This window comes from Amphiprion ocellaris, chromosome 7 (genome assembly GCF_022539595.1).
Source record: "Amphiprion ocellaris isolate individual 3 ecotype Okinawa chromosome 7, ASM2253959v1, whole genome shotgun sequence".
Lineage (NCBI taxonomy): Eukaryota > Metazoa > Chordata > Actinopteri > Pomacentridae > Amphiprion > Amphiprion ocellaris.
In genome coordinates, this window is record NC_072772.1 from 10827746 (window position 1) to 10850247 (window position 22502).

Consider the following 22502-nt stretch of genomic DNA (forward strand, 5'->3'; position numbering starts at 1 on the left):
TCCCATCTAGCTAAATACCTGATGAGAAGAGAGATGTTTAACTCTGGAAAGCTCCTTCAGTGACAGACTGCGTCACTCCAGGTGTGTGAAGGAGCGTTACAGCAGGCCCTTCCTTCCTGGTGGCATCAGACTCTATAATCAGCACTGCTCCCAACAGACCACACACACACTCACTGTGCAATAAACTCAAGATCATTTCATTTGTATATATATTCTCAAATTTTGTGCTTAGTATCCTGGTGTGTATTTTTTTCTTATTTATATTGTGTATATATAGTGTATATATATTATGTCTTAATTTATAGATGTGTTCTCTTGCTTTGCTTACTGTCACTTTGCTGCTGTGGCATTGCAAATTTACCCTTTTAGGACTAATAAAGGATACTCTCTTCTATTCTAGCTTTGGTCTACTGAAATTTGACGACCAACCAGAAAACTACTGGGCTTTGAAAACGTCCTTCCAGAGTGCAGTTCAAGGTCTGGATCTGACACCTCAAGATGAGCTAGATCTGCTCTCCAAATGGCTTGGACCACAGTCTGCTGCACAAGCAAAGAGAATAAGGGTTTCCTACATTCATAACCTCAATGCTGGTCTTAACATGATGTGGCAGAGACTTGAAGACTGTTTTGGTTCACCAGAGATTACAGAGCATGCCTTAATAAAGAAGGTTGAAAACTTTCCAAAAATAGCAAACAGGGAAACTCAGTGACAGAGAGCTTGGAGATCTTCTCTTAGAGCTGCAAGCAGCAAAGCTTAATGGCTATCTCCCAGGCCTTTCCCACCTCGATACAGCGCATGATGTCAATCCCATATTAGCCAAACTTACCGACAAGAGAAATGGGTGTCAGTTGCTTCAAAGCTCAAGAGAGACGAGTGTCATACCTTCATTTGGATTTGTTGTGGAGGCCAAGATTCGCAATAATCCAAGCTTCATCTTTATCACCAACACCATCAACCCTAGACCAGAAAGAATGGTGAAACAGAAATCTCAACCTCCAGTGTCTGTCGAAAAGACAGATGTTTTCCAAGCAGCCGAATCCAGCTCAAAAGCCTCTGCAGACAAAACCATCATTGACCTTAACAAGCAGTGTCCACTGCATGGTAAGTCACACCCTTTGAGAAAATGTCACCTGTTCAGGAGTAAAACTTTACCGAAGAGGAAAGCTCTTCTGAAAGACAAACATGTTTTAGATGCTGTTCTTCCATCCATCATATGGCCAAAGACTATGTTAAGACAGTGCAGTGTAAAGAATGTGTCAGTGAAAGTCATCCCACTGCTTTGCATCCAGAGTCTATGGCATTAAAGTCAGAAAACTTCACCGCCTCAGACGATGATGGCAGGGAGCCAGGAAGACCACACACCTCTGCTGTGACAGCAAAGTGTACAGAAATATGTAGAAACATAACTGCTCCCAGATCATGCGCCAAGATTTGTTTGGTTCGACTGTATCCTATTGGCCAACCAGAGAACGAGAGAAAAATGTATGTGGTTCTTGACGAGCAAAGCAACTGCTCTCTAGCAAAGACAGAATTCTTCGAACTTTTTGATATGGATGGACAGTTAGAACCACACACACACTGAAGACATGTTCATGTGTCATGAAGGTAACAGGAAGACGTGCTAATAACTTCGTCATTGAGTCTATGAATGGAACGACTCGGCTCCCTCTTCCTACGCTCATCAAGTGCAACATGATACCTGATGATAGAGCAGAAATCCCATCACGTGAAATCACTCATTACTGGCCACACCTGAATGCAGTAATGAGCAAAATCCCAGAAACTGATCCAAATGCTGCTATTCTCGTTCTCCTTGGTAAAGACATCCTTAGCATCCACAAGGTCAGAGAGCAGTATAACGGACAACAGAACGAACCATATGCTCAGCATCTCAACCTTGGGTGGGTCATTGTTGGAAGTGTGTGCCTCGGGGGGGACAAGCCAACTGGCATTAGTTGCTACACAACCAATGTCCTCCAGAATGGACGAGCTAAACGTTGTAGCCCATGTAAGAGTGCAATCCAGATCAAAGAAAGTTAAGCTGCCAAAGTCCAAATTTGAGTCTTCAGAGCTCCATGCTAAAAATGGAAATGGGGCAGCTGATCTTGGCAGACGAGTGTCTCAAAGACCGCAGCATGACGACCACCTAGCTCTGTCAATTGAATATGAGAACTTCCTCAAAACACTGGAGAAACAAGCCTATAGAGACAGCTCCAACACATCGGTCGCCCCCTTACCTTTCAGGACAATACAGAATCCTCTTCCAAACAACAAAGCTGCAGCCTTGAGGCTCCTCTCATTCCTCCCGCAAACACTTGAAAAGAAGTCTAAGATGAAAGAACATTTCATTAAGTTCATGCAAAACATGTTTGATAAAAAACAGGCAGAGCCAGATCCGCCACTTCAGGACAGCCAGGAGTGCTGGTACTTACCTTTCTCTCGGGGTTTATCACCCCCAAAAGCTGGACAAAATCAGGATAGTGTTTGACTCAAGAGAAACACCTTCATGTTTAGCGCTAAACACTGTACTGATGAATGGACCAGATCTAAACAACAATCTGGTTGGAGTCCTGATTCGCTTCTGCAAAGAACCTGTTGCAGTCACTGCGGATGTGCAGCAGATGTTCTACTGCTTCACAGTCTCCGAGGAGCATCGAGACTACTTAAGATTTTTATGGTACTCAGACAATGAGCTTCAAAAGGCAGTGAGAGCTTCGTATGACTGCACATGTCTTCGGTAACAGCCCTTCGCCAGCAGTTGCAATTTACTGCCTAAGACGAGCTGCCCTGGAAGCAGAGGATGCAAGAGACTTTGTCATGCACAACTTCTATGTGGACAACGGGCTCGCATCATTCCCGACTGAAAAAGAGGTCATCAGTGTCTTAAAAACATCTCATGAAATGCTTGCCGAGTCCAACATCAAGCTTCATAAGATAGCTTCCAATAGCAATATTGTCGTGCAGGCATTTGATCCAGCAGATCAAGCCAAGGAAATAAAATACTTGGATCTAGGAGTAGAATCACTTTCCCTTCAAAGAAGTCTGGGTCTCAGCTGGAACCTTGAGTCAGACAGCTTCACGTTGTTTGTTTTCCAAGAGAAGTCTGTCACTAAAAGAGATATTCTGTCAACAGTTAACAGCTTGTTCGATCCTTTGGGATTTGTCTCACCTGTCACAATTGAAGGAAGAAACATAATGAGACAACCATCTCTTGAACACTATGACTGGGATACTCCACTCCCAGCCCCAAAACAGGAGCAATGGAAGCTCTGGAGAGATTTGATGGAAGAACTAGTCCAATCTCAGATTCCCAGATGCTATGTTTCTGTCTCTCTGGCTAAACAGATGCAGTACAGAGAGTTCTGTGCGTTTTCAGATGTGCCAAGCATCGCCATAGCTGCTGAGGCCTATCTAAAAACAGTCAGCACCACAGGAGACTGTCATGTTGGGTTTATTATGGCTAAATCCAAGCTACCTCCACGTCCAGCTCATACTATCCCACATTTAGAGCTGTGTGCAGCTGTCTTAGCCATTGAGTTGGCAGACTTCCTGAAAGATTAACTGGACATTGACATACATGCAGTGAAGTTCTGCACAGACAGCAAAATTGTGTTGGGCTACATTTACAACACCTCACGTCGATTCTATGTATATGTATAAAACAGAGTTGTACGGATAAGAAAGTCTTCCCATCTGCACCAGTGGTCTTATGTCAACACTAAGGAAAATCCTGCAGATCATGGCACACAACCAGTGAGCACTACAGCTCTTAAAGACACCAACTGGTTCTCTGGGCCATTGTTTCTGTCAGATCCTCAGCCAGAAGCCACCACTCAGACAGACAACTTTGAGTTGGTGGATATGGATATGGATCAAGAGATCCACCCTGAGGTGACAACTTTTGTTACAAACGTGACAGGAAGTCTTCTCAGATCCCACAGATTTGAGAGGTTCTCCACCTGGAGGTCACTGACAAAAGCAGTTTCCAGGCTGATTCAGAGTGTGAGAATTGCATTGAAAACTCCCATCATCTGTGTGCTAGGGAAAGTGAAAGTGCCCAAGCGACAACAGTAATTATCAAAGCTGTGCAGCAAGATTTCTTCTCAAAAGAAGTTCAGTGTCTTTCAAAAGGAGATCCAATTCCAAAGCAAAGCAAAGATGGACTGTCGAGAATCAGTGGCCACACATCCTCAGCAGACTTGCCTTTTGATGACAGACACCCTATAATCATTCCCAAATCTCATGTTATTACCTTGTTGGTAAGACACTAGTCGCACATCAAGGACGACATTTCACAGAGGGTGCTGTTAGATCAGCCGGACTGTGGCTAATTGGGGGAAAGAGACGTGTGAAATGTGAAATATAAGTGCATTGTCAGCAGGAAATTAAGAGGGAAACTGGAGGAACATAAGATGTCCGACTTGCCACAAGACAGATTTTCTCCTGGACCACCGTTCACACATATTGGCTTAGATGTTTTCAGCCCATGGACAGTGATCTCCAGACGAACAAGAGGAGGTCATGCTGAAAGCAAACGCTGGGCCATCATGTTCACATGCTTGTGCACTAGAGCGTTGCACACTGAAGCGATAGAGTCCAAGATCACAACAAGCTTCATTAATGCGCTCAGACGCTTTGCAGCAATCAGAGGACCTGTGAAAACACTTCTTTCTGATCGAAGTACAAACTTCATTGGGGCCTGCAAAGAACTCCATTTCAACTCAGATGACCCTGATCTGAAAACCTACCTCCAAGGCAACAAATGCACCTGGACCATCAATCCTCCTCACTCCTCTCACATGGGCGGAGTGTGGGAGAGAATGATCGGCGTTGCACAACGTATCCTGGACGCTCCTCTCCTAAAAAAGAACACATCCCTCCTCACACGAAGGTCCTATCACTCTGATGGCAGAGGTCACTGCTATTATGAACTCAAGATCCTTGGTGCCTATATCTTCTGGCCCAGAAGAACAAACAGTTCTCACTCCATCAATTTTCCTAATGCAGAAGGTGGAGTTGCTGTCAGCTCCTGTTGGAGATTTTGATGCCAGCGACCTATCCAGCAAGCACTGGAGGAAAGTTCAAGGCCTTGCTGATGCGTTTTGGAGAAGATGGAGACTGGAATACTTGACCACACTTGAACCCAGAAGGAAGTGGCATGCTATGAGACGCGGGAAGGAGACGCTGTCTTACCAGGCGGGGAGTGTGCTGCCACGGTTCTTGCAGCCATGCACCACCAGGTGCATGGCACCTTGCAGTTTGGTCATGTTGATAATTTCCAATGTGAGTTTTAAGCCTTACAGGTAGTTACTTCCTGTTCTGTTCTGCAACCAGCAGGTGAAGTCGGCAGAGTTTCAGAGTTTGTTATTGTAGTTACCTTTTTTCTGAGTGAGGAAAATATATGCCTGTGAGTATTGAATTACTTACCGTATGTATTATTGTATTAAGCAAGTGTAACGCTGCTCAGTTTAATTTTGTCATAGCGTTTTCCGTGGCTGCAATGCTAACCATTAGCATGTCAATGGGTTTCCCTATAGAAATTAGCATCTAGCTAGCGGACATTGTTTATACGCGTCTTTTCATGTATGTTGTTACTTATTGTGTTTTTCTTGTATTTTCAGTTTTACAGTAATTCACGTGGAGATACTAAAGCATGGCCTGCACCCACAAAGCGTTGTCTTTGTATGAAGACTGTTAACCCTCATCCATACACCTGGGTTCCATGCGGACCCCAGAGGTATATAAGTTGTCTTATTTTATTTACAAGTTGGATTTTTCAGTCCCTTTAGGTAGTTGTCACCCACATAGTTGCCATCACATCAACCAAAGCTTATTTGATTCTAAACAGATTTGTGGTGTATATATAGAATAATCATTTGGGGTCCATGGGGTCCGCAGCCAGACCCCAGCCGGAGTGCGCATCTTTTATTCATGTATGTTTGTGTTATTTGCTCTTGTGATGACTGCTTCAGTTGCACTGTGTTTCATTTCAATGCACGAGTTCTTACACTAATACTGTAAGCAATACACGTTTGTAATCATCAATAGTAATTTCATTGCTTCTTTCATATTTGTATCTATAGACAACACACATTTTAGGAAAATATACATGGAGAGGATATGGACAGTTACAGAAATATGAAACAGATGAAATAATATTGAGGTCCAGCTGGACCCCAAGTGTACGGATGAAGTAGGTTTTGTCATGTGTACTGATGAGGGTTAACTACCTGCCAACTTGACAAGACGTTAGGGAGGGCAGAATATTGACAATGAGATAATTCAGTAAGTAATTAGTGTTTCTACTTATTATTTAACAGTTTAAAGTAAGGTAAAGCTTATATTAATAAATTTCATGTCTGTTAAAAGTGATTTTTGATCAGAATGAATTAAATGCAAGTCTGCTGAAGTGGTACAGTGTTAAGCATTTCATGTTTAAAGATTGTGCATTTAATTCTCAGTAATTTCAATAAAATAAACTGGAGCAGTCCTAATCATCACTTACGCAATCTAAGTATATGTGATGACCTTCACCATCACAGGAAATGTATTCAATTAATAATAAAAGTAAAGTAATAAGACCGCAACAATAATGCGTAATTGTAGTGATAAATTCCAGATCACATGCATTAGAAGAGCTGAGACTGCAAATCTAGATATCAAGGGAGTGTTTCATGACACTGTTAATGTGCTCTGGTTGTCAATGCCATACCATCAAGGTTGTTAAGAGAGATAACCACATCAAGGTCCACTCCAAGAAGCTGTCCCAACTTGTTCACCAGTGCAGAGTCGTTCGTGGGGAAAACAGCAACGTGGTCTCCTGACTCATATCTGAAATCACAAAAGTTTAGACTTTGACCTGTGTTCATGAAGCAAAACATGAATCAGAGTTGGTCATCTCTTTGCATGACATTAAGGATGTATGAAAAAAAACCCACAATCAAGCAATTAACTATTTATAAACAACCAGCCTTACCTGATCTTGGAGCCGGTTATGTCGAGCTCCAGATGCATAAGATGTCTATCACCAGCTTTGTTCAGCCTGCGGTTAACAGTGACTGGAGCCAGGAAAGGGTTCTTTGCATCAAAGGGCCTATAAAAAAAAAAGAACCACAGTTACACATGCATATGCAATTACAAAGAGCTGCATGTGGTCATAGAAAATGACAAAAAAGTCATTTGAAATAAAAATGACCAGCTCTATTACTCAGTAAGTAAAATAGTTACTAAGATTTCATTAAAAGAGGCTGTAGAAATGTGTAGCACATGCCCACTAGGGGGCACAAAGCTTAATTCTTGGTAAACTTAGCAGTTGTGACTGTAGATGACATATGAGCGATGACTGAACAGGCAGCACTGTAATGATGAATGAGTTCTGGTAGGCAAGTGAGTCTCTGCTACAGTACTTACGGCTTCTGGACCTCAAAACTCTGCAGGCGGCCAATCTCTCCTGTGTACACTTTGTTCATGTTGATGTCGGTGTGTTCCTTCACCACGTACTGCCGAATGCTGTGCAAAAGAACACACTGATGTTAGGCTCTTCATGCACTATATACATACAGAGGGAAACCAGGTTAACACAGAGGGGAAGCTTCTTCTTTGAGGGACACTACAGGGAAAAAAGCAGGCAAAAGGAATGTAAAAAAGGTTTTTGATGTAAAGGAATGACAATTTAGGACTAATATAACCAATAAAAATGGAAAGAAACCCACAAATGATCAAATAATGCATAAAGATTGTCCAGAAATGTACCTTGACTCATCTCCTAAGGCTTCCACTCCAAAGTGCTCACAGACGGCTGGCCAGAACTGCTCTCTCCATGAAACAAAGTCCTCTTCCAGACTAAAAAACAAAAAGCAGACCGTTTTAATTAACACTGATTCAAAAAGTATGCTGCCTCACAAACTTTTCTTCTACTTTCATGTGAAACCACTTAAGAAAAACATCTCATAAGGATTCTTAGAAGACAAAACAGATGAGAATAATGATCTGTCCCTACTTCTGAAAATAACACATCTGCCTCTCAGGAAGTAATTTCTATTGCAGCCCACAACATCTGCTGGATGAAGAAAACATATGAAGGACTTTAACAGTTTTGTGGCCGTAAAGGGTCAAATGAGGTTGTCTTTATATGACAGAGGTCATGCTGAAAGCAAATGTTATGGCAATTGAGATATGAGATAAGCCTGCATGCAATGTTAACAATCTGACCTGTGAGTTGCTCAAGAGGTTGATACAGCGTTCACAATGTAAAGGAATAATTGTCTGAGGGTGTGAATGTGCTCATTAAGTTCCAAAGGCAACAAGCAACATCCTGGTTCAGCTGCTGACCATGTACTTACAGAATCACTGATCGCTATTGTGTCCACATAATGTAGTTTGCGATGCACCACAGAAAATAAAGATGACCTCTTCTTTTCAGGCTCAGAAGATTAATTTGTCACTCACTTGCCGTCATCATCTCCCAAACCAAGATCAAAGATGCGTTTGGCTCCCAGCTCTTCCAGTCTTTTATCCACATATTTTCCCATTGCATTGTAGTGTTCGTATGTCTTATTGCCCAAAGCAAATACCTGGAGGCAGACAAGGTTACAGTAATGAAAAAGAAGTTGAACTTCTGAACCCCAAAGCCCATCAAAAGGTTTGAATGGCATGCTGTCTTAAAAGAAAAACACACGCACATACACAGTCACAAATTACACCATTTATCAGAACCTGACACTGTGAAAACAGAAAGAATCAAATGGATTGAACTTTTAGACGGTCTTTCATGTGCTACAATAACATTCACTTAATAAAAATTATGTAACTTTTCCAGTGAATTGCAGACAGACTTTACAGAGAGCAGAGAGGAGACTAGAATGGATATAAATTAGACAGATTCAGAGGAAAACTAAACGTACTTGATTAGTAAAATAAATGCAGCATGGTGTAAAAATGTTATGCTGTGGAACAAGTTGTTGGACAACACATTCAGCTTGATGAAATGTGTTGGTGTGCAGAGTAGTGTGAAAAACAACTAGTTTGTAAACGTTGTAAAAATGTAAACCGCATTTCTAGCCACAGGTTGTCGTTTCCATAGCATCATTTTATACTGCAGCAAAAATGAGCCCACAGTGAGAAAAACTGTAACAGGTTCAGAAGGTTAAATTTGAAATAACAGTGCACGACAAAATTATTCTTAAATATTCTTGTGTAAATAATAAATCACCTAGTGACATGTTTCACTGCTTCTCTGCTTATCAAAAGACAAACTACTGGTGAAAAGGACTCAACAGTAGCCAAGAACTTAACTAGATTTCCCATAATCAGGTTCTTGACTCAAATGAGGCCACAGACGCTGCATCCCAACATTGGCACAAAGATGCACATGAATACAAAGGTCACACATGACACGACACACACAAAGCCTGATGCAGCTCATGCTACTGAAGCCTGCTGCTGTATGTCAGTAGACAGACATGCAAACTGACTGAGTGACTCGTAATAGTAACAGGCTCTGGTGCTACAACAATAACATCTGAATAGAAATGTATATGATTCATACCCTTCATGTTTGCTAGAGGAGTAATGCAAATCCACCCTGTTTATATCAGTAGTCAAAGTCAGCTACACAAACATCGGAGTAATATTACCTTATATTATTATTTAAAAACTGATAGACCTTTCCACCAGTATAGTGTAAGGGTGTAGTTAGGGAGCAGAACAAAAGCTATAAAGTAAATGTGCACAATGACAAATAGTCATACACATTAAGTCGATCAATTGAGCTAATATGATTTTAACTACTCAGAGTGAAAATGCCAAGTGTAATTACTACACGTTATACAATAATTAATGGTTCCAGGTTATCAATTCTGAGAATTAATTTCCTTTATTGAGCTGAAATTACAGCAAATTCAATTTTTGGGGCACTCACAGTAAAATAAGACCAATTATAAAAATAATTGATAAATACATGGATAATGAGCTCAAGCACACACAAGTGCAGAACACACATCATGCACAGTATGCATTTTGCTCTCTGTGTTGGGAAACCTGATGCACTGTGGAACCTCAACATCCAGTTTGTGTGTCAATAAACACCAAAGCAATTCATATGTAATAAAATTGAATTTGAAAGACTTTATACAGACAAAATTTGAACAGAAACACTCACAGTGTAGTTTAGCCCAGAGAGGTCTTCATCATCATTTTCCTGCAGCCAGTCATAGAAGTCCTGGGCATTATCTGTTGGGTCTCCTTCACCATAGGTGGCCATGCAAAATATGGCGAGTGAGTTGGGAATCTCAGACAGACGGGACAGCTCCCCCTGTACCACAAGACATCAAAATAAGAAACACTAAACACTGCCAAATTGATCATTTTAAGGAAGTTTGTCTCCAGTATCTGACTGCTGTCTGATGAGTTTTCCTGTCTGCAAACCAGAATAAATAACCAAAGTTTATTAGTAAAACCTGAAGTTACAATATGGTCGACTTCGGATATTTGCAACCAAAACACTACACACATTCTGATATGAGCATATGCTGCGCCTTGATATTTCTGTACTCACTTGCCTGAATTGTATTATATTTTAGCACAGCAACGGGCTTTTTTACTTTTTCATTTACTGGTAACTGTAAGTATTAACTGACAAAGAATAAGAAGGACTTCTGTTCACTTTAACTCTGTGGTTTGTATGTTGCTCCACTGATGCAAATTACCATTTCATACTCCTCTGGATCAGCAGCCATTCCTTTCATGCCATAGCGCTGAGCGTCTTTGGAAAGTCTGTTTGCAAATTCTTCTCCTGTGCCCGTCTGGGAGCCGTAGAACACAATGATGTTCTTTCCCTGTCCACAGAAAGGCAGAAAGGCATTTATATAGTTCATGCAAAAGCTTTCTTCCACAACTATAAGTAAGAGCTAAGCTTTTACTCATGTCTAGTGTCTGCGCTGCTATGATTATAACAAAGCATAGCATCAATTGTAATTTACCTAAAATATATCCTGAATGTTTGCTCCCAAATCCTGACATGCTGCATTTAGAAACTACAGCATTTCTGCATGTGACACTGCATGACACTGTATAATGTAAACAAATAGACTGACACAACTTCGGTTTTAAATTACTTCAAATGTTTTCAATATGCAGCTTATCTTTACACAAACATACATCTCCATCTGTACCTGAGTGTAATTCAGAAAATGTTTAATTCCCGGCTACAACGTCGCTACAATAATTCAAGACAAAGACCAGCAGATGCATATTTAAATAGCAGTGGGAGCAAAAATTCTTTTCTGTTACCATCATGGTATCTGAACCATTTGCTGCAAAACCACATGATTCAAAACCAAAGTCCTTGGTCAATTCTGGCTTCAAAGTAGTGGACTAAACTGTGTTTTGAAATCTTGACATGGTCACATTAGCAGAGAGGCAATTACAATCGCCATCTCCGTCATCACTGAGCAAAAGAGGCAAAAAACTACATTTTAGTCCTTCAGTGGATGTTGATTTTCAGCTACGGGTTAGGAAAAAATAACGCACTACAAAAGGAGTTATAGACTGCAATTTGCAAATATAACAGGTATTTATGGGGAAACCAATGCCAAAGTCAATCAACTAAAAACAGCCTTAACATGAAAACTATTTAACAAAGCATATCTGCAAGTCCAAATGGCTAAACTCCTCTTTTGAAATCAGTTTTTCATGCAGAATTAATACTTGAATCAACAGCAGCAAAACAGCTCTTAAAGAACACAAATGCAACATCTCCATTAAAGCAAGTTACTCACAGTTTTCTTCATTTTCTCGATGAAACTCGTCTCTCGTGTGGTGGGTGCTCTGGGAAACAAAAGGAGATTTGGCTTGTTAAGCTGTATTACAACAGAACTGTAATTAGAAACTATTTAGAAATGGCTATGTTAACTAATATCAGCAGTGGGTATTACAGTAACCATAAAACCAAATCAAAATTATTTTTCTTTACTCTGAAAATAGCGAACTTAAAAGTTTTGTGGTCATTGTACTTTTTGACCGTGTAGTCAGAATTTTCACAGAACTGTAGTGGAACTACTGTATATCATTTAAATCTTTGGTCTCTATGCACAGATTTCATGACATAATGAAAAGTAGCACTCAATGATTTATGCATTTAAACTGGTCACAACTGAAAATGTGGGTCTTTTTACAAATGTTACTAGTTATAGTGGGAGAGATTAAATAGCTTCCCTTTATTTAGTGACCACCTGCAAGTATACCTGAATGAGAGCAGGCTCTAAAGCCGTGTTGTGACTTGCAGTGCTAGTGGTCATTTCTAGATCACACATTTAACCAGAAAAAAATGGTACTGGCAGGGAACACAAAAGCACAATAAGGTCACAGTGAGGCCTGAAAGATCAATAACTAAAGGCTTACTGTGGAAGTTACTGGGCTTTACTTAGAAAGGTCAAGGAGGAGAATAATGATTAATGAGAAAGGAACATGCTTAAACAGATGCTTAATCATCTTCTAAATAAAAGTGAGGATATTTTACTTATATAGCACCTTTAAGAGCAGACATCACTAAGTGCTTCAGGGTTTTAAAAAAAAAAAAAAAAAAAAAAGCAAACTAGACACAGAGCAACAGACATTACATGAATACAACCAGATAAAAAATGAGGCAAGACACAAAGACGTAAGCAAAATAGTAGAACTGGGTATAAAGTCAAGGTTATTATTTGCCACAATAAAATCACAATAATAAGATCACGCTGATCAGAATTGTAACTTGTGGTTTGAGTATTTAAATGTTTGGCATCAATTCTTGAGGAACTTAAACATTTTGTCTAGTCACTGTTACCATTTGTTCTTACAAAACCCCCTAAAGCGGTAACTCAGCTTTCACACAAGCATTACTCACGCCGACTGAGAAATGCCACAATCTGCAACTCACAACAGTACAGAGGAGGAAGCAGTTGATCTGTAATCACTATGTGTCAGACCTCATGATAATTCAAAATCCTGGTCCAGACTCCTCCAGGAAGTCATTAATGAATCGAAACGGATCAAAACAACATGTACAAACACACGTTGAACACAAAGGAACATAGGAAACCAAATGTATTACTGAGGCAAATAAAAGGCAGCGCCGCTTCATTCAGCATCAAAGCTCTGAGTGCACAGCTGCAATTCTGCCTGCAATGAAGAAGGAACAAAAGGCTACATGACTATCTTCAGATTTTCACTATTCAGGAGCACAAGACTGTGACACAGTCATTAAAGCCGAACAGCAGTATATTAAAATTCTAGATTGACTTAACCTATATGTAGACAGTTGTCCTGTACAGCAGAGGATTACAACGATTATGCTTCATGTTGACAGATCAGGTTAGAAAGACATACACAAGGTCATTATTCTTCCATAATTCATTTGTGGAGAGTATTATAACTTTTTGCTTCACTGCATAGCATTTTTCACTGTCAGCAGTTAATAGAAACAAAATATAAAAGATTGTTAATATATCAGCAAGCCACCAACAACACAGTATGATACTGCTTTGTGAGTCCCAAGTGGTGAGGAAAGGACGGGAAATCCTCAGTGATGTATCACACCCTCTCTATGGTGAATAAGAGTTGTTAGCATCAGGGCGGAGCAGCAGGCTGCCACCACTGCAGACCAGCCGAGCCCTGAGGTCCTTCATACCTTTCAGGGTAGTTCTGCTAAGCAAACCTGGATGATGTGAGGTTTGTCACTTACACTCTGCTGTACATGATTGGCTGTGTTGGTTCTGCAGAGCATGTTGCTGGTAACTTTTTACTATGATTGGTTCAGTCTATCTGACACAAAGAAAACTTGCAAAGGTTAAACAACAAAATTAAAGTACGAAGGGGTGTCAGAGTTCATTTAATCTCCAACACACATTGAGTCACAGAAAATATGACCTCTAGAAACCTCGAAGAGAAAAGCAGTGCAGGTCATGTGGGATTGATGTCGAATGCACCGCAAAACCTGGCGCCCATGGTCAGTACAGCTTACTCTCTAAAGCAAGGTGTAAATCTCTGATCAATATTTAAATTTGCCTTTGCCCTCAAGCCGAAGCATTCCTGACAGCTTTAGCAGGATCTGTCTGAATGGTTATCAACTTAGACTATCTGCCTCAATAGCCCCAAACTCACTCGACAGGGAGGATTTCTGTGTACTTCATTAGACAACAGCCAGGTTACCAGAGTTCAAAACCTATGCAAGTCTCTTGAGCATATGTCAAGCCAAAAATGCAGCAACAGATGCCCCTTTTAACTGATCTCCTTGTCTTTAAAAATACAGAATAATTATTCATGATATTCTAAAAATAGTTAATGAGGACAGGCACGGATAGGATTTTAGCAAGTGCTTTCAATGACAAATGCCCAGTAACAAATTTTAGTCCATTCTTTGGTTATTTCTCAGTCAGATAAATGATTGATAATATTGCTTAATCACAGTAGAATCAACAACTAATAAATGTAACCAATCACAGCAAACAACATAATGTCTAGTGTTTGGAACTCAGAGTTACCGTCTGAAACCAAACAACATTACTGAGAGTAGACTCAGCTGCAGATCATTTGTTTTTCATGTTGGTTCACCTAAAATAAGAAAAACTAAGTTAATAAAGGATGTCTCTATGAACATTAAATCTGACTTTAACAGAGGCAAAATTATTTAAAAGCCTGGGCTAGTAGCATGTTGGAATAAAGTATAATAAACAACATTCAAATGGCCCGCACTGCAAACCAACAAGTGCTGTGAATGTTCAAATTTAGTTTTTATCCAGGCTGGTATCATTTTCTAATAAACTTTTTTTTCTCTCTCAAATGCAATGGCTTCAGTCCCATGTTAAAAAAAAGCATGCTAGTGTTTAGTTGTCATTTGTACAATCTGGACTACTTGTGTAAATTCAGTGTACACTGTGTCAAAACAAAACTTTCCATTCATTCATCCATCCAGGAACTAGTGCTTTTCACACAAGCACTCTGACTCAGTTCGGTCTTCCTCTGCAACATAAGCTCACTCAAACATGGAAGTGATCTTATATTTCACAATCAATGTTAGATTTTTCCATTTTGAGAACTGATAAGCTATTCAAAGACACCAATAACATGAACACCAAACCTTACTCTAAGATTGTGTTAAGAACAAAATGAAACAAGGCCGCACACATGCAAGTGGCTAATGTGTTCAATGACTGAGCTTGAGGGGGAAAGGGACAAAAAAACAGAACATTCAATAATTAAATTGTGCATGCAGTCAAACAGATTTTATCTCCATCTCTTACATAACCTCCTGGGAACATGGTTTTGATAACACTATCTTTCCCATCTAGAAGAAAGCAACTACATCTTGTGTGTAGAGCTCACATTGAAAACAAGCCACCAGTTCAGCATTTACTTATAATATATGACTCAAAAACTTTCCCAGTGTGAACTGTGCCATCAGATCAAAGAGCAGGATTAGACTCTAAGTGTAGGGAAATAGTGGAGGCAATTTAATGCAAGCATCATTAAAACACATTTACTGTGCTTTAAAGCAGTAAATCAAACACTTGACTGACCTCTCAGCAGCATATCTCCTGTCCTCTGGCAGGGAGAAGACACAGCCCATGGCATGCAGCCCTGTAGCTCACACTGCCACTAGCACCACTGGCTAGGCTACGCCGGGAGCCGCCACGCTCGAAATCAAAAGCAGGACGTCAACACTCCACAACCAAAGGATGAAAAAGTAGTACCGGTCCAGAAAGGCACAGACACTTGAAGAACAGCCGGCCGTCACCTCAGGGCTCCAACACGATCTGAACTCTGCCTGTTCCTGTGCTGCTCTCTGAAACCAGCAGCGTCTGCTCTCCACACAGAGCTCCAACACACACACAGCACAGCAGCCTACAAGCCCTGTCAGTGTCTGGCAACCACTGAGAACACAATGGTGGGAAACTGACTTTCCCATAAAATGTAGCCGAGCTGCAGACCCACACTTTTGACTCGCACAAACACACACTGAAATGATCTTGGGCTGAAAATGCCTTCCTCCTCATCCCCACCCCTTTTCCTCTCCGCTCTGAAAGGTGTTACGAACGAAAAAGTCTACAAGATCCATTCTGAGAATTTGGCTAGTTATCAGAGCAAGTCCTCTGTGGATCACTGAAGGGGGTTGAAGAGCTGTGAATGGTAGTTGTTTCTGAAGTATCCCCTGCCCCCACCTCACTGGAGGAGAGAGGGGAATGTCATTGCTATGGCAACCTCATTTATCATAAAAGGATTCCATTTGTGACATGGCCCGACTCCAATAGCAGAGCAGCTCAGCCCGCACACACACACACACTTTAAGAAGAAAAACAGCAGCGTGGGGAAAGAAGAATGAAAAAAAGTAACTCAGGGCAAAGAAAGGGTTTCTTGTCTTTTGCCTCAACTTTCCACCTTTGGAGAGGGCTCACAAAAGGAACTTGGCTCGCCCTCCTCCTTTGCTCTCCAGGGAACTTTCAAAATGGGTTCAGGGCCAAAAACAAAAGCACAGGAAAGACATGGAAGACTACGCCCCCTTCATAACTGTTAGGTAATCGCTGCCCCTTTAAGGGGAGGGGAGACCAGCTCGGTGCTTGTGTTGCTCTGTTCTCCCTTCCTGTATCCCCACCCTCCACAGATACAGACTCTTCCAAAGCAAAACATGTTCTCCAGGGGTCTTTCCTCTCTCAAGCCAAGCTCTTGTTTTCATAGAAACGGTCAGGATCTCCCTCACTGAGCTCGTGTCCATTCACACAACCACACAGTGAGTGTGGCTGCTGCTGGCCATTGGTTCAGCTTTACTCTGGTGACCAAAAACATTGTCTTGTGGTTGGGGAGGGACTAAAAATGTAGCCAGTGCAAGTAGAGTTTACTGAAGTGAAGCCAAGCCTCCATCACTTCACCAATAAGCAGTCTTGTATTGCCAGACCACTCTGCAGCACATAATGGTCTGGCTGCACCTCATCATCATTCTGCAATAAGGGAATAAAAACACTGGCTTGTTTGTATTTCTTTAAACCAATCACAGTTATACTGAACTGTATTGTTGCCTGAGCTTAATCAATGATGCAGTGACAGAGTTCCCTCAAAATAGTGATGTGGGGAATTGTTTTGTGAAACATTTGCAGGCAAGGAGGTGAGCACTGCCAATACAATGACAAATTCACTGAAAAAAATAGCAGGACTGACTTCCTGCATGCCCCAAAATCCTCCACAAAGCTTTTCATTTTCAGGGGTTGCTGTCTGTATGTTGCCGTTTCCCATAGTGAAGGGGATTTTGAAAACACATAGATCACAGAGGAGGAAGAAAAGGCTGCTTGAATTATGTTGCCAATGGCAAACTTTTCCTTGCAGTTTACATCCAGTCAGTCTGACTAACCAATAGGCGATGAGGGGAGAGAACAGAGGGAGGGGGAGCTCACAACGTTCCTATCTGGCATTAAAACTGCAGTAGGCAGAAATCTGGAAAACGAAAGCAGTATAGTAGCACAGTTGCTGAGGCTGCCCCAAAGTGGTCAGCATGGACTCTTGCAGACTTAGGGAGGAGGAGCAAAAGTCTAGCTTTTACTCAGACCACTTGAATTATAATATGCTGAAAGATTAGTTGGGGATTTTTGATCAACGATGCAAGCACCCACACCGCTTTAACATGAGTCTTGGGTGACCCCATCACAAACTGACAGCTTTAAGTACAGCTATTATTGCACCAAATATGCATTGAGGACACATTCAGATCCAATCACTGAGTACATTTGGACATGGTCAGAGCTGCATAGGGTCACATTTTTTCAGCTGCATACGGGCAAACGTGTTCTTGGTCACAATGCAGGACCGCCCACTTAAACAACAACCACTGAGTAAGTGGATACATGTTCATTCATGCGCCAGTGGAGTGATTTCTTCTTCTTTTTCTTTCAATGTCTGGCAGACTAGACACAGGACGCGTACTGTTGCGTCACATTAATGATGTGTACGATATTGTGTGGCCAAATAAATTCACAATAACTTTGCTGATCTCTGCCCCTTATCACTGAAATGAGGCAATTAAGAAATAAATTCTTTTATTGGACTAAGCGATCAGTTAGGTATGCATTAGTCATCTGTGTGTATATGGTATTGCCTTCAAACTGGTTTTGTAATATATTTTCAAATGTAGTTATTGCCATATTCCTTTTACTTTTTTGAGCTGATAGTTATTTTTATTTTTTTTTTAGAAGAAGCAACAATGTCTTTGGTCTTTGCAAAGATAGATATTGTAAATGTGTATTTGCATATAGTGAAAAAAAATGAGATCACTCAAGATGCAGTCTCACGTATGAACTGAGGAGCTGTCCACTTGGGATCAACGGAGTTCATGAGAGTAACTGTGCAAAAGTGGGGGGTGTGAGAAAACAAAGGTCATTTCTAGTGAAACATTCACTAGAACCATACACTGTGCACTCTCACACACTTGTGTCAAGGGCTTTAAACTGATAGTCAAATCAAAATCAAATAATTGCTATTGCTATTCTTGAAGCAATCAGGCCAAAAACAGACTGGATCCAGCTTCTTCGGTGTGAGGATTTTCTGCTTTTCTGTTTTATGTCATTTCAAATTGAACATTTTCAGGATTTAGATGGTGATGGTATAAAATAAGAAATCTAAAGAAGTTACGCTGGATTGTAGGAAATTATTACAGGCCTTTTTCTCTGTTTTCTGTTATTCAGATCTCAACTTCCAGACTAAGCTGGCGTATGCAAAGAATAAAGAATTTCACCTACTATAACGTGCAGGAGATTAATAGATTCTTCGCCTAAAAATAGTGCTCGAAAATGAAAAAAATGGTTCATCAGATAAATCACAGGGCTGCTGTGGATTAATTTTGATTAATCGCAATTTAAATATCATTCATTGTGTATCATATTGCATGAGGAAACAGACTCAAGATATATATATATATATATATATATATATATATATATATATATATATATATATATATATATGCGCAGCGGCAAGTCTACTTAAACAAACTGCCTGAAACACGTTGCCAGAGATGTTTCAGGGATTTTGAGTCATTCTGCAGATGGTTTAATTGCGCTAAGATTTTTAATCAGATTAATCATGATGATGGATTAATCTGTATTAATGCCTACATTTTGACAGCCCTACTAAAAAATAAAAAACAATCAACCTAAAAAATATTTTAACAAAGAAAGAATAACCCAGATTCTCCTTTTTGTAACTCTAGACCTGAATTTTACAGCTATTTATACAAATACATGATGTATTGACATGAGAAAGTAGTTACTTAATCTCAAAGATCAAAAAACAGAAAAGAATATGGCAATTAGGGCTGCAACAACGAATCGATAAAAATCGATTATTAAAAGCGTTGGCAACGAGTTTCATTATCGATTCGTTGTGTCGCACGATTCGTGCGTCACTCGCCATGTCGCGGAGCCATCTACTCCACCTGCAGAGCTTTGTCAGTGCTGACTGACTGAAATAAAGTTTTGCTTTTTTTTTTTTTTTAAATCAATGCTGGCTGACCTCAATAAAGTTTTGTTTTTAAAAAAAAAAAAAAAAAAAACTCCACCTGTACAACAAGTTGAACAGAGCGAGGTGGATGCAGAGCAGAGGCAGTATTTTCAAAGGAAAAGTAAATTCAACAAACGAAACATGACCGACATGGAGAAAACAGTTAGACCTAAGTCCTCATAAGTGTGGAAGCATTTCACGCTTCACAAAACAAAAAACAGGCGTAACATGCAAGCTTTACAAAAGTGATATGAGATGGCACAGGAGCACCATGATGATGATGCAGCACCTGAAACGGAAACATGTTGGAGTCGCCGATGAGGATGAAGGAGCTCATCAGCAGGTAAGTCACTACAGTATCCTACGTTTGTTCCATTTTACAGCGAGGAAACGTAACGTTAGTCTCTCTGGTAGCTCTCCTGATGCTAGTGTTTGTTAGCTGATTAATGACAGTGACAGGGCGCGTGTGTGTGTGCGCGCGCGTGTGTGTGTGTGTGTGTGTGTGTGTGTGTGTGTGTGAGATACTTTTTATTTCACTTTAATCAGCTTAAGCAGGGTTTGAATATGATTTATAAATAAACGTAACTTGCACACAATGGTAACTTGTACACAATGGTGACAATAATTTAAAGATTAAGCCTCAAGTTTTAATTTTCTCACACAACACAGTCTGAGTGAAGACACTGGTCTGTGTTGGAGTGAGGCAGGATGAATTGCATTTAGACCAAACAGGGGTTAAAGTAACTTCTTACATCTCAATTTATGTAATGAAGCATTTTTTATGGTGCATGTATGTATGTATGTATGTATGTATGTATGTATGTATGTGTCTGTGTGTGTCTGTGTGTGTCTTGCTCTTTGGACTACATATTTACCTTAACCTAATACTGCAAATAAAACAAGAGAACTACTGAGTTGTTGTAAATTGTGCTATAATACATACTCAAACTATACTATCTTTCTCATTTCATCAACAGCAAACAATGACAAGCTTCATGATGAGAAAGACATCATGTCCACCACAGCAAGCATCTGTCCTGACTGAGAGCATCCTCAACATGATGCTCACTGGCATGAGGCCTCTGTCAACGGTTGAAGACGAAGGCTTCACTACAATGATCTTATTTGCTCTGTCAGTCCAAATCTTCTCATTCTGAATAAAGCGGCGGAAATTAAAAATGTGTTGGTTTTTTATCCCATTCATCAACAAAATAATCGACCGATTAATCGATTATTAAAATAATTGTTAGTTGCAGCCCTAATGGCAATAACTACATCTGAAAGTATATTACAAAACCAGTTTGAAGACAATACCAATACCTACACAGAGATGACTAATGCATACCTAACTGACAGCTTAGTCCAATAAAAGAGTTTATTTCATTATTGTCTCATTTCAGTGGTAAGGAGCAGAGATCAGCAAAGGTATTTGGAATTTATTTGCCCACACAATATGGTACACATCATAAATTTGTGGACCAAATTTATAGCCAGCATCGTGAGTGTAAAATTTACCGTTCAAAAAATTGTCTGTGTCAAAGTAAGTACTAAGCCTCTTTGGAAAACCTACACTACTGTTCAAAAGTTTGGGGTCACTCAGACAATTTCATGTTCTCCATGAAAACTCACACCTTTTATTCATGTGCTAACATAACTGCATACAGGTTTTCTAATCATCCATTAACCTTTCAACACCATTAGCTAACACAATGTAGCATTAGAACACAGGAGTGAAGGTTGCTGGAAATGTTCCTCTATACCCCTATGGAGATATTCCATTAAAAATCAGCCATTTCCAGTGAGAATAGTCATTTACCACATTAACAATGTCGAGACTGGATTTCTGATTAATTTAATGTTATCTTCATTGAAAAAAAGCTTTTCTTTAAAAAAAACAAAGACATTTCTAAGTGACCCCAAACTTTTGAACGGTACTGTATATTGTCCCAACTCGTTACTGGATAAGCAGGAAGAGCTACTGATGCAAAACAGATGCAAAGAGATTACAGTTTATAGAGTTACCTAAAAGTTAGACCAACCGATGACATAATCCCCATTCATAACACCTGTGATTCTTAAAAGCAGACGTTGGACCCACAACTGCTTTGCTGTACTGTTCCAAGTATGCCAGCACACGTGTGTTTGTGTGTGTACGTAGCCCTTAAAACATAGCGGGCTGTAGCTAGCATTTACAAATATGTCTAAGCGTTATTTGACAATAATTCTGAAAGAAAACACAATGACTACAAGCAACCAAAACTGGATGACAAGGTCTTTTAAGTATAATCATTACATGTTCTAACTGCAAGGCAGCAAGGTGAGAAATGAAAAATCTTTGATGTCCCAAGTTGTCGACATAATACAGCAACTCAGTTAACACTAGTGCATGCAAATCTGTTTCTTCGCCTTACATTTTGCAATTTAAGGGTTTCAACTTGTTTCTTAAACTGGCAGCAGCCTTCATTTGTTTTTCAAATAGCAACATGTAGTCAGACCGGATATGAAATCTGCTTATTCAGACCCGACAACCTGCTTGGAAATGTCGACTCTGGTGTACCCCAAACGGATACTCACGGCGTATCAAGCTTCTTGAATTCGGGGATGGGCTCAGGTTTCTTGCGGTTCATGACAAAATAAAGGACAACGCCAGCCAATAGGGTGACGAGGATGATGTCAAGGCTGCTGAAAAGAGACGCCTCTTCCTCCATCATGGACTCTGTTTGGGTTGTTGTCGCAGGGTCCATGTCTGCCATGTTGCCGCTCTACACAAGGACAGAAAAAACACAGAAAATGTAAAAATAGCAAATATTTGCCACTTCCAGCTCGTGACTGTTTTGTTAATGTATATACAAATTATCCGACTGCTGGTTAGCCTAAATAAGGAGTTTGAGAACAACAGTTGAGACTCTCAAGGATTGGCATCATGTTCAACACGTTCTATAGACCAAAATATTAATTGAAGAACACCTAGTAGATTTATGTA

General features: G+C 40.2%; 1 protein-coding gene across 2 annotated transcripts in view; it reads right to left on the reverse strand.

The window, feature by feature from the left end:
* Nucleotides 1-22502, reverse strand: part of porb (P450 (cytochrome) oxidoreductase b) — a 32893-nt gene that overhangs the window by 7176 nt on the left and 3215 nt on the right. The window contains exons 2-10 of one of the 2 annotated variants that reach the window (XM_023294503.3): nt 22094-22281; nt 11779-11827; nt 10708-10836; nt 10161-10313; nt 8450-8574; nt 7754-7843; nt 7412-7510; nt 6978-7094; nt 6714-6832 (exon numbers count right to left, since the gene is read on the reverse strand). In XM_023294503.3, the coding sequence (XP_023150271.1) occupies nt 6714-6832; nt 6978-7094; nt 7412-7510; nt 7754-7843; nt 8450-8574; nt 10161-10313; nt 10708-10836; nt 11779-11827; nt 22094-22272 (1060 nt within the window). In that variant the 5' untranslated portion in view covers nt 22273-22281. Of the gene's footprint in view, nt 1-6713; nt 6833-6977; nt 7095-7411; nt 7511-7753; nt 7844-8449; nt 8575-10160; nt 10314-10707; nt 10837-11778; nt 11828-15555; nt 15871-22093; nt 22282-22502 lie in introns of those variants that run through there. The other variant, XM_023294505.3, reaches the window with a different exon arrangement.